Here is a 17,098-nt window from a genome sequence, read left to right as displayed (position 1 = left end):
GAGAACCCCTGCATAATTACAAAAACCCTTGTTGAAATTCAAATTGTTGTTGCATATTGCTGTTGCAGTTTATTTAAAACCAGAAATTAAAAAAAAAAAACATGCAGATGACGTGTTTACAGCAAATGCATTGTCTATTGGTTTATTTTACTACATTTAGTTGGCCCATATGACATTCAGTATCCCATTTAGTAGCGTGCTATATTATTTTAAATATTAAAGGGAGCTATGCAAGACCAGTCGCTTTTCCGCTGTTTTGCTAACCCTCCTCCTGGCCATGTGCATTTGTGTACAACGAAGCCTGCGAGAAATCAATCAACAGAGCGGTACATAACTTTATATGTCATATGTTATGACTTGTATATCTGTGTAGTCTTATCTATCATAAACAAGAGATTACAGGTTACAGGGCGCATTTGTGCCAGCGGTGCAGCAGAGACGAGGGCAGCGCTGATCTTAAAGTTGTTTGGCAGCCAAGAGACACAAGGTGGAAGGCAGAACCTCCATTCTCCTTGCAACAAGTTATATGTCATTTATTTAACCATCACAATTACTTCAAAGCTGTTGAATTATACAGTAACATGCAGGATTTTTTATCCTAACTCTCTTGGCTGAAACACAACTTTGCAAGATCAACACCCCGGTGTCCCAGCTCTCATCTCTGTGCACCATGTCACAAACGCGTCTTGTAACGAGTAATCTCTTGTTTATGACAGATAAGACTACACAGATATACCGGTCATAACATTGTATGATAGGCTATATAACATTATCCACCACTTGATTGATTGATTTCTGGCCTGCATCGTTGTAAACAAATGCACATGGCCGGGAGGAGGGTAAGCAAAACAGAGGAAAAGCAACCAGACTTGCATAGTTCCCCTTTAAGGTAAAAATGTAGTATAGTTAAGCTAAAAAAAAAAAAAAAAACCTGCACAGTTCCTCTGTAAGTGTAAATCAACCCCAGGCTGAACTTTTAGCTGAATTTGGTACCATTTCATAGCCTACTATTAAAAACCATAGATGGATAAAAACATGATGATTCATAATGACAGATTAGGAAAATGAAATAAATTTGTAACAAGTTGGGGTGTAAATGATCCATAATCACTGTAATTGGCAGTAATAAAAAAATAAAAAATTGCTTAGGGCCCCATGGAGGCTTGGGCCGGCCCTGGTGCAGCAGTAGTACAAGTTAAATCCAGAGCGTCACCGACATAAATAGAAAAAAAAAAGACTTGAGGAATCGCAGTCGCGAACGCGCATGCAGGCAACGCGCGGTCACAGCGCCCCTGAGAAACTGGGAGTGTAGCCCCGCAGTATGAGGAGGCGGAGCTCGAGTTTAGTGATGGGGAGGGAGGGGGGGGCTCATGGGGGAGGCGGAGTCTCGGTAGTCCTGGCAGGGCCGCCATTTTTGCAAAGGGAAAAGAGACTGGTCTGAGGGGATCTAATTTCTAAAAAAGTCGCCGTTGACTAAGGCACAGTTTTAACGGTTTCGGAGTTGATTTATAGCCTAAATTTGGGTCCCCCGCGTAGAACAAGAGTCAAGGGATTTTTTTATTTTTACAGTAAAAAGGACTTCTTTAAAAGGACACGTTTAAATACAAACATTTTAAAGCCTTTGCTAGGGATCCGCAGTGTGTGTGGACTGAAGTATTGTTTTGGTTGTGGAAAGCTGTGTGGAAAGCGACGGGGGTCTTACCCAGGTCCCCTAACCCTTATTCGCTATTCATATCCTTCCAGAGTGGACATAAAACGGTAAGTAAATTGCATTTAAGTGTGAGTTGTAGTAAGAGTGAGCAACAAACCCAAATCCGTACCTGTGTAGGCTATTGTTGGCTTTAGTAGTTAGTTAGCTGGCTGGCTAGGCTCACATCATGCTGCTGCTGATGCTGGCTGGTGCTGTGCTAACAGTAAAGTTGTAGTTATCTGATGAGTTTAGCTTGATATGTAGTTGATAAAACCTTCTTTTCGTTCGTATTTCACCTAAATTTGAAAAAAAATTGAAAACAGCTAACCAGATGACGTAAGTTTCTAATGTGAGTGTTGCTAGCTAGCGCATGCTACGCTACTAGCTCAAATTAGCTTGACACAGGCACTTTTCGTTATAGTGTGGTAATAATACACGAAACGTTACACAAAGTTCATCGGGTAAATATAACTTTTAAAAGGATGTAGTGCTCAATTTGCCGCCCTAGTTTAGAGTAACACACATTACACATTATTGGTAAACGCTGCAATTAGATTAAAATAGTCTGTCCCATAGCCTTAACTCAACAACAGTTACATTTCCAGGAGTGAACTTGTCCTCCAAAAAAGGAAAAACGAACAATACCACTGTTAATGTTATATTATATTGTTATTATTGAACATAACTGGAGATAGAGGGATACTCAGTTGATGTTTAAGTTTGACACAGTGATACTGCGGGGCAATATTGCGCACTGTTTCATCCCATTTTAGTGTAAAATAATGTGACCTCTTATTATTATTGTTGTTATAACACCCATCGCTTTATTTCAAACTAGTCTATTTCACTGTACATTGATGGAGATGAGGTCCTTGCAACTGAACTGCAGCTGCTCTTTTTTGTATCTTAAATCGACACTCAGTGTTTGCCAACATTGACTTATCACCCAGTCAGTGTGATGGAAAATGGACAAAATGTTAACATTAGTAACAAACTTGAATCTGTCGTGCTTCGTGTCGTGGTGGCTTCACATTCAGCTCAACTATAGAGTATGGGACATTATTTCCGTTCAGCCAAAATCTATAACATTGCCCCACAGTTCAAAGCCAGAGAACAATGAGCTTTTTTACATTTTACATGCACGTAAACAGTAATTTGAAGGCGCTACGTCTTATTATGTCCCAAGTATACTCAAAAGCAAAGACCAGCTGTTAAATAAAATAACTCAAATACCTAGCTACATTGCGCAGTAATCTCATAGGCTAGGCTGCTGGGCTTTTTACAGAATCGCAGCAATGGCAGAAGCAAAGCAAAGACGAATCGAGAAGAGATAGATCCAATGTCAAACGTGGAAGTAACGTGCTGCTATTTTGTTGTTATAAATTAGCTTCAAAAAAAGAAAAAAAAGTACATTTTGCGATCACTCAATTTAGATTCAGAGGGGTGTATTATTATTATTATTGAGTTCAAATGCTGCAAGCAAGCAAGCGTGGGGGGAGGGGATGATCCATTTGGGCATCTCAGTCTCAGTCATACAATTTGTGTAACTCACATCATCTTCGATTGGCAATCTTAGCCATGCTGAACCTGAACTAGGAGGATACTGTCGCAATTTGTTTTGTTTTTTCGTCTTTTTTTGTACCCCCGATTTGAAACAATTTACCGTATGAGTGTGCAATCGGCTTTGGAGTTAGTTATCTCTCTCTCTCTCTCAACGGTGGTGATGTTGTCGCTCTTTCCTGTCTGTGACGGCAGCCCCAAAGCATTAATCCACTTCTTTTTCGTGTCGTCGGCTCTAGCTTAGCCTAGCCTAGCTTCGCCATGCTAACCAATGCTAACCTCCCCCCTCCCCTCTTCCTCCTTCCTTCCTCTCTCTCTCTACGCATCGCTACTAGCTTTAGCTTTGTCCGTTATTTTTTGGCCTTTTTTAAACGTCACGTTCTGAGTTCCACCGTGTTAAATAAACGGTGATGCGTTCACTGTCTGCCGAAGCCGTCATGTAAAAATGCGCTTCGTGCTTCGAGTTGTTGTTTCACCGCTCCACCACCAACCAACCAACACCATTAATATAAAGCCTAACCCAATCGAAGAGAGAGAGAGAGAAGAGGCCATTGCCGACCATAATTGCTACTAGCAGATTAGCTTACTGGCTCTTGTCTGCTGCTTTCGACGAATTTTTTTACCACAAAAAAACAACAACACATAAGACTGAACCGACAGAGTGATACTTAAGGTAGAGTGTATGGAAAGAGGCGATTTGAATGCATTCTTGTGGGGGATTTTTCGTCCCATGGCGAGGCTCCCCTGGCTACACGGTTGTCTCGCCGTCCTGAGAAAAGCGCTATGAAAATGGCGACAGCACCAGGGAGTGTGTGTGGTGGTAACATAATAGCAACGTTGTACCCTACCCTCCACACCCCTATCGGCAGGACTGACTGCAGCGCCGACATACTCACTGGGAAGCAACTACACAACATGATTTTTTTTATTCTTTATTTTCTTTAGTTCAGCTTTGGCATAACAATAACGTTAAACAATTTAGACTGCACTGTAGTAATAATACTGCGCTCTATGTCCTGTCATAGTGAACAATCACTGATGCTTTCTTCATGCTTGTTTCCCCTAAAGACGAATAACATAGTAGCTCTGTGACGTGCGTCACGGCTCATGCTATTGCCTCTGTTTCGTGTTGTAATGTTAGATGTGAGGACAGGAGGGCTATTAGTAGAAAAGATTAGACAATAAGCATGTTATATTTTGTAAAATACACTTTTTTTTGGACAAGTTTCATGAAAGCACACACACAAACACAGCTCTTTGTCAAAATACATCTCATGCAGACTTGCTCCTTTAGCCACATATGACCTGCCTTTAATTATCTTTTACTGAGTTAACTGTATTATGCAGTTTGCCTCTCACTGCCACGGTTTGTTAGTGGGTAAATCAATTTGAACAAGTATTTGTCATTTTGTTTTTTAAGTATCACAACAGGAGATATGTTGCTTGTTGCACGCCTGAGCTCTTTATGATACACAAACCAGCTGGATAGTTCATTTCCCCTCACTTTAATATACAAAGCACATGCAGTAACCCTGCTTTTGCACTTGAATGAATGTTGATACTAAACCAGTCCTATAAAATACCAGGGATGTCTCAGTGTGTTGAATTGATATATTTTTTAGTTTTCCCTAGTAATGTGAAAGCCCACATTTGCACAACAGATGTTTCAAACACATTATAATAAGAAGAAACATTCCCTCAATAACTACAAATCTTAGTCTTGCACATATTCCCTGCACAAGCTTATATCTTTTTATTGTTATTAATGCTGTAGGCCATTCTTGTGCCCATTTCTGTTAAGTTAGTTTGATATTTACACCAGTGAGTTATAGTTTAACCGTAGTGCCGTCTATGATTAATGCATTAGAAATGAAAATATGCTGTCCAAGTCAGCAGTCAATTTCGGGATAGTGTTGAAGCAATATGCAATATGTGGTACAACTGTCCTTTCCTCTAGATCACCACATGGGACAAACTTTGGCACTATGTACAGCTCAAATGCCTGTTCATGACTATTGCCAAGAAGTATTTTTTTTTCTCTCTTTCCCCACTGATAATTTAGTCAGATGAAAGTGAGAAGCAGAAAATGTTCAGAGATGCTGAAGCATCTGAGGGCCCGATATATATCAAGGCTGCTTGCATCACAGTTCAGACTATCAACCAGCTAAATGTGAGTTGTACGACTTTAATCAGCTGTGACGGTGTTAGACTAACTAGATGTATCATACATGTGGGTGTGTTTGACTAAACCCCGTGGCAGCAGCAGGAGTAAAGCATGACACAGGCCTCCAAAACTTTTTGCATACCACATGACACACACACGCAGGAAAAAGAGGGTCGGTTTTCCAGTCTTGGTTTTTATTATTCATATCAAAAACACCACAAAGCACCTGAACAGTACACGGTCTGGCGTATAGCTTCTGTCCGCCGAGGGTCAGCTTCTTTGTAATGAATTTCGGCCACCTGTGGATAAGGTTCACATAATAGTAGGTGTCAAAGGTTCGTCTCATCTCTGAGGAAGGTTTTAAAACTGCTAGATGAGTTATAGGGCTCCACTGTTCTTAATCAGTCTCGGCTACATAATTCACAAAATCCCTCGCCATCATGTTCTTCCTTGTAAAGGAGCACTAGGCCTCTCGCTTTTTTCTTTTTTTCCCCCTCCTTCCCTCCGTCTACATGATAATGGAGCTGACAGTGGTAAATACCTGACTGTGTGTGTGTGTGTGTGTGTGTGTGCCTGGTTGCCTTGTGTAGCAAAGTGTGTGTTTGCCTTGCTTTGTTGACAGAGATGGTGACGAGAGGTGAGCTGTGCCGCCACCGCTCCTCCTCCTCCCTCCTCCTCCGCCGCCACAGGGACAGAGCACTGCCTCTGCTCGGCAGCCGGGAGACCAAAGACGGTCTCAGATGACACACCTTTCCTCTCACACCCTCACCTTGAGACAGACGCATATGATCAAAAAGTCACAAGATGATGAACTGAACTCCCCCCCTTTTTCTTTTTTTAAAGTATCGAGAATGAGAAAATAGAGAAGTCAAGCAAAGTGCACAGGATATTTATTGGCGTATTCACATATCGATCAGGCAGACGGAGGCCCAGAGAGAGACTTATCGGCGCTCCCTCTCTCCCCTTGTTTTCGTGCTCAGCTCTCCTGGCGATAAACTCTCACCCCTGAAACAGTCGCGCCTCTGTGTCGGGTGAAGTGCAGGTCTCTGTTGATTGATACACACACCTCACTAAGCTGTGTGTGTGTCTGTGTGTCTTTGGTCTGGTCTCCAGTGATCTCATTCGTGTGGTGTGTGCCCAAAACCCCCCGAGAGACAGACCCGCCATCGGTCCACCGACAAAGCTGCCTGGCTCTGGCTCTGGCTCTGGGGCCCCGGCCGACACGGTCACATGACGGCGTCCTCAGCTGGGACAAGACGCCAGGGCTCAGGTGACCTGTTTTTGTGCTGCTAGCTGGGCCGTAACAGATCCCTCTTTAAACTCCGCAAGCTGCCTTCCCCGACAGGTGGCTTCAGGGCTGCGGCCGTAGTGAACCACACCTCCCTTAACCTCCTTCCTGTTGTTGTTGCTGTGGTGTCGTCGTGTCGTGTGCGTTAAAGCAGCAGCAGCAGCAGCACAAGCCAGGATAGGATAGACTTTAATAAAGATGTGGATGTGCCCATGTCGATGTCGGGGTGATGTAACGGCGCTGCGGTCCAGGCGTGAAATTGATCATCAAACACTGCTGTAATGGGACCTGAGTGGTGGCTCTCACTGTTTTGTGTTGTTTTGTGTGTGTGTGTGTAGCCTCTCCCCATTTTTTTCCCCCGCTCACATCACATCACATGCAGCACCCATCATGCATAGCTCACATTTTGGGTTTAGCTGCACATTGCATTCCCCAAATGCTGTAATTAGCTGGCAGCTGCATGTGTGCCTGCTTGTCAGGGGGAAAAGATCCCCAAGTCGAGTCAAGTCAAAAAAAAAATGATGTCAGCCCCATGGAGATGCAGTATGAAGTGAATTACATACCTTAGTCTTCATTTACAAATGTTTTTAAGGAACCGTACATAGCCCGGCTGTGATACTTTCTACTCTCTCTGTAAGCAGGATGGAGAGGGAGATGGAGAGATTATGCCCCAGGGGTTCTCCATGAACAGGCATTACTCAGACTACAGGAGGGCTGCCCCAGCTTTTGCTGCCAGACCCCTGTCCTCCTTCCCATCCTACTCATTTGAAATAACTCACTCCCTGGCTGGTTGAACCATGCACAGTCTAGGATGTTGTTTTGATTTTCATACTTTTGTTTTCTTTCCCATATCATACGATTTCCTCACACCATAAAGCAGCAAAAACAATCCCATGTGGCAGGTTTCCACGCCTCAGGGCGGACCTGAACATGTAACACAACCACAACAACATCCTATATGTTCATACTTACCGTGTCTGTCTCCATCATCGGCCTGCACGCTGCACTGCTTGGCCCTCAGCCTTTATTGTTTATACAAGTTGCTACTTAGGAGACAGGAACACTGCAGCATCACTCTCTCCTCATCATCTGACTCTTTAAGTGGGCCGGCCTTTTGCTTTTCTTTCTTTCTTTCTTTCAAGTCGGAGCTGTTAGGTTTGCAGACGCAACAACACATTTCCTATTGTGGCCACACACAAAAAAAATTGCTTGTGCAGACATTCGCATCCATATCCTCCTTGCTGTATTGATGTATGGCTTCACCTTCAGTGCTTGAGTGCACGGGGAAGCGTTGGCAGCCGTGGGTTTTTACGCTGATTTATGAAGGACGGGGCAGATGCGATGTGTCCCGCTGTGGGCACCCGTGCAAAAAAAAAAAAAAGAGATAGAAAGAGAGTGAGAGAGAAAGGGGCCGACCAGGCCTACATTCCTCCATCTGGGTCATGCTTCCTGTATATGTGACCGTGTTTTTTACGAGTTCGTTTTGTCCATTTGTTTATGAGCTGAGTCACTGCAGCCGGCGAGGATGAGGACGAGGATGGTGTGAAGTCACATCAGCAGCAGCAGCAGCAGGGGGGATTCAGTTGGATTCCCTCTTTTTTTTTTTTTTTTTTTAACTTTTTTTTTTCTCCCTCGCTCCTCCTACTTATCGAAAAACATAATCTGCCCAGACTTGGCTGTGAAAACAAGAATGAAAACACTGTTACACACACAGAGCAGCGGTAATAAACTGAGGAAGAGAGAGGGAGAGGGAGGGAGGGAGAGAGGGAGGCTGTTGTCTGTATAGCGGCGTGGTTCGAGCCGAGTTGTGATGGTGGTGTGGGTTTTCCCTCGCCGACTTCAGTGCGGTTCTGTCTTAAAAGGATAGTTATTCCCCCTCAACACAATGACGTGACTGTGTCCCCTTCGCCGACCGACGGAGGGAGGGAGGGAGGGAGGAAAGGAGGAGGAGGAGGAGGAGGAGGAGGAGAGACTGGGTTACGCTATGTATGCGTGCTCCACTCCGCCACCCAGAGTCCACCCAGGGTCTTTGGGGCTGTGTGGCGTCACCGTCAGACAGACCCCATGTATATGTGTACACCTCCCCCACCCTGCCTGGCTGCCTGCTGCCTGCTGCTGCCCTCTGAAATGGAGGGGGCTGTGGATGATTCTCTAAAAGCTCCCTACAGCGCCAGGAAATCTGTTCAGAGAGAGACATGAAAGGTGAACGGTTCGACACAGGAGACGTGCTGCAGCGCTTTACCACTTCCACCCTGTGGTTCATATGTTGTTGTTTTTTTTTTACTATTATCCACTGTTGCTCTTGCTACACGTCTTCCTGGTTGTCGACTCCCCCTGTGCATGTTCCCCCTCGTTTTTATCCCCCTCCACTCACTCACTCCGCTCAAGTGTTTCCATAACAGCAGCAGCGGAGGATTTGGCCAAAGGTGGCTTTAAACGCTCTTCTTCCCACCCTCCTTGTAATTAGGGAAACTGAGTCTGCGACACTCCCCTTCCCCTCGCCGCTCTCCGCTCCCCGCTCTGCTCTGCGTTGCTGCTGCTGCTGCTGCTGCTGCTGCTGTCTCAGGTTTATTTAGGAAGTGCACAGAGGAGGGAGACAAATCCGGCCGGGCGGGGTGACTGGGCACAGGAAAGGGGGGCGGTGGCGGAGGCAGCGGTGGTGGTGGTTGTTTTTTCTTTTTTCTTTTTCTACCCCCCCCCCCCTTCTTTGGCTGCGTTTCTCCAGGGTGATGGACATCTCTGGTAGAGGAAGTAGGAGGAGCGCAGGCAGGCAGGCAGCAGGCAGACACAGCGCAGCTCAGATTTAGTCAGGAATGCTGCTGCTGCTGCTGTACTGTACTTGTTTTTCCTTTTTTTCCCCCCTTTTTTTTCCACTCGCCTTTTGTCAGGCTTCTTGACTGCGTCTGGCTGCAGCAGCGGCGGCGTAGCGCAAAATATGTTTGCACGCCGGCTGCTCCGACGGCCTCCTTATAGAGGAACGCTGGAGAGGACGTGGGGTTGGGGGGGGGTTTATCTATCTGTTTGTGTGCAACGGAGGAGAGGAGGAGGGGGGTTCGCATATATGTGAACGTGAGGTTGTGTGTGCATTCCTCAGTAGTGACGGCAGGATTTCCCTGGATGAAGCGAAGAGTGGACAAGGCTGCTTTTAGTTGTGGAGGGGGGGAGAGAGAGACGCTATTTACCAGTGCTAAAACATACTGGGCCTCTCAGATAATACAAAAGGAGGAGGAGGAGGGTTGTGGTGGTGGTGGTGGTGGTGGTGGTGGTGGTGGTGGTGGTGAGGGGGGGTTGTCATTACAGTGTTTTGGCAAACTGCCCCCATCCTTGTTGAAAGAGAGAGTTCTGGTTACATCAGCTCCCATCATGAAATGCCTTTCTCTCTCTGTGTTTTATGTTTTAAAACCCAGTCAGCGCAGCAACCAACCACAATCACAGAGAGAGAGAGAGAATTTGGAAAGTGATCCCCGTCAGTATAGGTTTGGCTGACACACACATACACATACACAAACATAACACAGACACACACACAGAGAGACAGACTCACAGGGGTCTTCTTCCTGCTATTAATTAGCCCCGGAGCTGACAGCTGTCATGTCTGCCAGCCTCTCACCCGTCCCGCTGGCCGCCGGCCTCCTAATGGTGCATTTTGGGCGAATTAGTGGCCGAAATTACTCTGTTTTTAAAAATAAACATCTCTTGCTATCACGGGGGAAAGTAAAACCTTAAAAAGTAGCAGAGCAGTCGATGGGGGGGGGGGGTGACATTGACAGCTGCTAATGAAATACAGTTTTCCTGGAGAGAGAAGACGGTACAGGACGTGTGTGAACTGTGAAGCCATGCCGTTTTGGCGAGGAGGACATGCTCAGGCCGGACCGGGCGGAAACCTCGCAGGCATGCAGAGACAGGCTTCTTTTTTCTTTTTTTTTTTGTTGTTTCTTCTTGTGCTAAGTGTGAACTGTGAATGTGAATGTGAAGTATGCCCGCCCCCCACTTCTTCTCATCTCCACATACACACACACACACATATGACATTATGATGATGACACATCCCTTTGCTTTGTAACCTCCTCGCTCGCATCATCTGCACCCTGAGCCTGAGATCTGAGCCTTTTGTTTGGCCCTCGCGAGCGCTCGAGCAGGCGGAGGTGTGACCTCCAGCCTATTTTGTCTCGGCATCTGTCCCCTCCCACTAATCCCGCTTATCAACGGAGCTCTCTGTATCGAGGCGGGCCGCGCTGACATATGCTCTCGTCTGGATCCGCATCAGACACTAAAATACTCGGCTTAATATTCCCCCCCCATCAATATTATTATTATTATTATCTCACTCAGAGTGTCATTTATTAATCCAGCTAACCTCCTCTTGCTCCGTGTGTGTGTGTGCCTAAAGGACGCAGTGTAGCGTTCGCTTGCTTAGCACCTAATGTAATCACTCACTGATGACTTGATCCGACCGACGGCAGCTTTTAGAAACGCAAACAAGCAGCGAGGACAAAAAAAACACAAAAGCTTTCCCCCCGTGTGCACCTGTAATCAAATTTCTTTGAAGAATACATAACATGTGTGTCCATATGTTGTTGTTTTTGTTGAGATGATGCGAGTGTGTTGTTGTTGTGTGCTGAGAATAGAGCAGTCCTCTTCCCGTCGAAGTCGAAGGGGGAAAAATGGCCTCTGTGTGTGTTTTTGTCCTGTGTGCGTTTCCCCAGCCTCCTCCTTTCATGGCGGCGGCCGGCTGCTCCGTGTGCTCTTGCTCCCCTTTGTGGGAGCTTTCTTACAGTGCAGCCCTCTGCATCCCCCGGCAGATTGTGTATATATGCATGTGTGTGTGTGTGCAGAGGTCGCTTTTGCGCAGCTCGCAGCAGCAGCAGCAGCAGAAGCAGCAGCAGCTCGGGCTTCACCTTACAGCACCGTGTATCCTCCTCTCGTTCTTCATCAGTTAACACCTCAGCCCCGTCAGAGGGGAAATTCCTGTCAAACACTTCCCTGTTAAACACCTCTTCTCGGTCTGAAAGTATGAATCATGTCATCGTGCAACGACGTGCGCTGGAAATACCCCCCCAAAGTTTTTCACTATGATTTGTAAAAAAAAAAAAAGATTTCGGGTTTGCTAAAAAAGCTGCACACTTGTTCTTGGAATGAAAGAAACGACACGTCACTCAGGTTGTCGTGAGGTTTTTTTTAAAGGTTTTGTTTCAGATGCACAGTCCTAATTAAACTGTTTCTCTCTCTTTCTCCGTTGTCTGTCTTCTTCTTCTCCTCATCCAGGCCTTGTGGATGCACTTAGATGTCTGCAATGAGTGCTGTGGCTGGCATGCCTCAGTGTTTTGGACTCCCATTCTCTGGACTCAGTAGGACAAGAACTGATCAGCAGAGAACGTCATGAGCATAGTCGTCCCAGTTGGGGTGGACACAACTGACACCTCATACCGGGCCATGGCTGCGGGCTCAGAGTGAGTAACGCCGACACAAACACACACACAAACACACACACACACACCTCCTCTTCCTCTCGTTCATTCATTCATTTATTCCTGTTTACAATCTTTTCGGCCCCCTCTGACTGATTCTCGGTTTCATTTCACTCTTCTTTTTATTCTATTTTTTATATTTTAATGTCCTTCTGAAACCTTTCACCTTCCCTCTTTTCTGTTCTCATCTCTCTCTCTCTCTCTCTATTGCTGGTGTTATACTTCACATTCCCCTGGACACTTTTCCTTTTTCATATATACATGTATATGTGCCCCGACATGCCCCCCTCCTCCAAAACTGCAGCTCTGCCATCTTCTGCTTCTTGTGTGGCGTGATTCAATTCCCTATTTTTCTACACAGATCTCCTCTCTATCTCTCCCCACATTTTTTACAAAGTTACCCCCCTCCAAACCACTCCACAGTCTTTACTAATGGACATATCTGTCTTGCCATTGATTACGCTCGCACTCGGCTCTTCCTCCTCAACGCAGCCATCCGTCCTGAGTGCTCTCTATTAACTACATCTGCCCGTATGAAACTGGCTCGAAGCCCAGAAGATAGTTGTGTGTGTGTGTTTCTCTATGTGTGTGTGTGTGTAGTACACAGTAACAACACAACATGGTTTTCTCTTCTCTATTATGGTTTTCCGTGATGTTTGCACATGTGTTACACGCTGCATCCAGTCGGTCGGTCGGTCGGTCGGTGAGTGAGGCAGAAATGGTGCATGCAACCATGGCAACAAGCCTCCTCCTCCTCCTCCTGTTGCCCCTCCTTTCCTCTCTGCTTCCTATAGTCTCGTCAAGGACATTGCCATTACCGTTGCCGTGTTTTTTTTTTTTTTTTCTTTTTCCGGTCAAATAAACGAAGCAAGAGGTTTTTCTCTCTCCTCTTATGAATAACACACGTCATCAACTTATGGAAGACGTCGGGGGCTCCTGTGTCTTTAACAGAGCCCTCCTCCCCTCCTCCCCTCCCCGTCCTCTGCTGTTGCCCTGACAGCTTGTGTTGCCATGGTATCTGCTCTTCGCCCCCCTCCTCACTCCCCTCGCTCCCCTCGCTGCACTGCGCAGGGCCTGTTGCCATGGTCACTGCCCTGAGTGACAGGTGGCCCTCGCATAGATGTGGTGTCTTAAAGCAGTCCCACCGCGTCCCCGCCCTCCTCCCTCCCTCCTCCTGCTCTCCGTGGAGCTCTGCTGCCACCGGGGGTCGGAGTAAAGCCCCTTCGCCTGCACCCCCTCGCCCCCCTTGCCCCCCTCACCCCCCTCACCCCTCCCTCGCCCTTTGTCCGGCCACATTTTGCGTCCGATCGCCTGCTGCAGGTTTTCACTCAAAAGCAGATAACAAGCCTGAAAGAAAAGGGGCTTCCACCTGCTGCTGCTGCACAGGTCCCATCCAGACCCAGAGGGGCTCGACACACACACACACACACACACACACACACACACACCCACACACACACACACACACACTTATATACACACACACACAGTTGTTTGGGAGTATTGTGCGTGCACGCCAGCCGAGTCTGGAGCAGCGGGGCTGGCTACTCACCAGAGAAACAGCGTCACGTCCTCTCCACATCCCCCTGAAGTCTGCAGCAGCGTGACCAGCTGTTGGCTATTGCAGTGTGACACACACACACACACATACACACACACACATACACACACACACACACACACACACACATACACACGAGTCTGGCGTGCGCGCACACGCCGAACGACTACGTAGTGTTGCCATGGCAGCGAGTGGGAGCTCTTTAGGAGTGAAGGCGTTGCCTCTGGCTCTTCAGCGCTGCTCTTCTCTCTCTCTCCTGCTGTTGATCTCTCCTCTCTTTGCGCTCGTCCGTCCACTCTGCTGCTGCCTCTTCGCCCGCTCCGCAGCAGGTGTTTGCATTTTTAATGACGTCTGTTTCCTCGCTCTAATACCTGATATTGATCGCCTACTCACAGGGACGGGTTTCTGCTCACATTTGAACTTTGATAACAGTACCGACACTCGGTTCCTATGTATAGGAGAACCGGTACCGACGGTGTGACGGCGGTACTTTTTTGTGTTTGTGTGAGTTAATTAAAGTTAGTTTGTCTATAAAAAATAAAAAAAAGAATAGTCAAAACATCAGAATTTTGAATATTCATTCACAACAACATCACAACTCCTCGGCCTGTGAGAGTATTTTATGTTTAACCAGGCGCCTCCTCAGGTTGGATAGCTGGACCTGTGACGTCGTGTCAAGCTGAAATGTGGCACCTTTTAACCTCACATGTAACGATACTCGGTGCTTCGGCGGGAATTCGGCACCAATAAAAAGTAACGAATCTGAGACCCAAACAGCAGCGTCACCTTGATTGACGACGGTTTAAAACTACACAAACTCTGCTGTTCATACCGTCGTCTCATCTCCTGTTCTTGTCTGTGATGTCCCGTGGTGTTTGTGCAGGAGCATGATCATGACTGACTTGACTGTGTGTGTGTGTGGTCCTCCCACTCGTGTGTAGTCCCTCCTTTTCCACTTCATAGGAATGGAGACATGAATGACACAGCTATGCACACACACACACACACACACACACATACACGCATACATTCAAACATGCCGACTTCCTTCCCGCTGAACAGGCTGAACACTTGTTTGTCTTCGGACTTGTTTGTCCTTGTCTCCGACTCGCTTTCTCTCACTGATTCACTCGTAGGTCAAACTGAAAGTGTATCATATAGAAATGCCCGGTTAATTTTATATAGAAAGACGGTTTCACCTTTCGCCCCGAGCGAGATCATCAATCCCTGTATTATAAAAGTGTAGACTTTGGTTTGGTTAATGATTAATTGTAGGGGTGCACCGATTATTCGGTAACCGAATATATTCGGCCGAAAATTGCAAAAAAAGCAACATTCGGCCTTCGGTGGAATGAGCGCAAAGCAAGGCCGAATATTAAAAAAAAAAAAAAAAGTAAAGTCTGATAAATACGCGATCGCGCGACGATGGAAACGGCAGCTTAAACCTCATGGAGCTTTATTAGTAGGTGACTCCTACTGTTAGAAAAACAACAGCAACAAGAGCAGTGGGGGGAAAGCTGCACAGCGACCGCGCGCACCGTTGCACGTTGCTCCAAGAGCCCGGTGCCGGTGCGTCCTCTCGCAGCGGAGACACGGCCACTGAGAGGACTGAGTGAGGGGACCGTTCCCGTAGCAACGCGCCTTTTAATTAATCATTTAAAAACCAAACAACAACATGCTGAGTAGGCTACGAGAGGGAGAGACGGCTGCAGCAGTTAAAACGAAAGCTCCTCGTCCCAGCATGTCGCCAACTCCGTCCGTGGCCGACGTCTATTTAAAACAGTGTTTCCCAACCTTGGGGTCGGGACCCCACGTGGGGTCGCCTGAAATTCAAATGAGGTCGCCTGAAATGTCTAGCAGCCTAATTGATGAATTAAAAAAAATCTGACCAAGAAAGGTTAGGAACCACTGTTTGAAAAGACACTTAACTTCTTGTGCTTTTTTGATGAGCAACGGCAACTGGAATATTCAAAAACTGTCAGAATAGTCAATAAACATTTACTTTCTTTGAAAATTAAGTTTAAAAAAATATTTTATTTAAAAACTTTATAACCACTTTCAGTATTCGGTATTATTCGGTTATTCGGCCAAGCGTTTTGATTTTATTCGGTATTCGGCTTCGGCCAAAAAAATGCCTTTCGGTGCACCCCTAATTAATTGGAAAAAGGGCGTTAGTAGTTGCAGGAAGTGAAGTGAACTTATCGCACCACTCTCAACTTTTATGAAAGTTTTCCCACCACCTTTTTTTTTTTTTTTTTGAACTCCGGCTCTTTCTGCATACCTGAAACGTTTAACTCAAATGTGTGTCTTGTATGGCAGTTAATCTGTTGTCTACACACACACACACACACTCACTCATACACACCTTAGCGTGGGTCCGCCTCCAGACCTCATGCATGCACTTACGTTTTCACTTTGACAGCGAATACTTGAGCGGCAGTACACACAGGAAGTGTTGCACAGTGCTCGTAAGGCATGCAAGAGCAAGAGCAGGAGCAAAGGGGCCGAGAAGGGCTCAAACACGGTCCCGTATCACAGCTTTAACCCCCCCGGACTAACTGAGAAAAGACAGGTGAGATTGGTGGACTAAGGAGGAAGGGGAATAATGTGTTTTTTTTAATTTAAAATGTCACATGTCATTGATACGACATGCTGCAGCTGCTCAGTTGTTACACGTATCTCACCTTATAGGGCTTGATCTGATCACTGTACATCTGTTTGAGTTAAAGGCTTTTAAAATGTGTGAGTTATTAGTTGAGTAGAGTGACTGTAAGTAAAGACAGAAACAGAGTTCAGAGTCCCTGCATGCAGCCTTTTACTCCTCTGCCTACCTGAGGCACAGTCTAGTCTAGTTTGCTTAGAGAGCTTTATTTTTTATTATTCTTATTATTATTATTATTCTGCCTTGCTCATGAAAACTTTCGAACAGTTACCTGGAGTTAGGTGTCCTTTTGTTTAGTTGTTTAAGGCCTGTAGAGCTTCTAGAGGCAGTAAAAACAAGCGCTCACTGCTGAAACATTCATTCAACTCTCTTTTTTTTTTTATTGGTTTATGTCTCTGACCTTGGATCCTGTGTGTATGTGTCACGGTCTGTGTGTTAGTGTGTGTGTGTGTGTGTGTAAAGAGCGGGATCAGGAGATATTGTCGCGTGATTTAAAACCATCAACACATGTGGATCTCTGTGACTCCTGCTTCTCCCCTTAAACTGTGTCTCGGCTCAGATCTGATCTCGAAATGTGTCTTTCTTGTTTTGTAACGTCTAGTAGTCACTCCTCATATTTTCACCTCCTCCTCCTACTCCTTTCTTTTTTCTCCTCCCCCCCCTCGCCCCCTCTCCTGTCCCTGTTAATACCTGATTATCATGTCT

General features: G+C 46.2%; 1 protein-coding gene across 20 annotated transcripts in view; it reads left to right on the top strand.

The window, feature by feature from the left end:
* The first annotated feature begins 975 nt into the window (after positions 1–975).
* Positions 976–17,098, top strand: part of kmt2e (lysine (K)-specific methyltransferase 2E) — a 35,749-nt gene continuing 19,626 nt past the window's right edge. For 6 of the 20 annotated variants that reach the window (XM_083999968.1, XM_083999977.1, XM_083999973.1 and 3 more), the window contains exons 1-2: positions 979–1,758; positions 11,968–12,152. In XM_083999968.1, coding sequence (XP_083856094.1) covers positions 12,082–12,152 — 71 coding nt within the window. In that variant the 5' untranslated portion in view covers positions 979–1,758; positions 11,968–12,081. Of the gene's footprint in view, positions 1,759–2,835; positions 3,924–11,967; positions 12,153–16,185; positions 16,304–17,098 lie in introns of those variants that run through there. The other 14 variants (XM_083999970.1, XM_083999986.1, XM_083999980.1 and 11 more) reach the window with 6 other exon arrangements.

Source organism: Trachurus trachurus (genome assembly GCF_905171665.1).
Source record: "Trachurus trachurus genome assembly, chromosome: 23".
NCBI classification, from domain to species: domain Eukaryota; kingdom Metazoa; phylum Chordata; class Actinopteri; order Carangiformes; family Carangidae; genus Trachurus; species Trachurus trachurus.
This window is presented reverse-complemented; position numbering and strand designations above follow the sequence as displayed.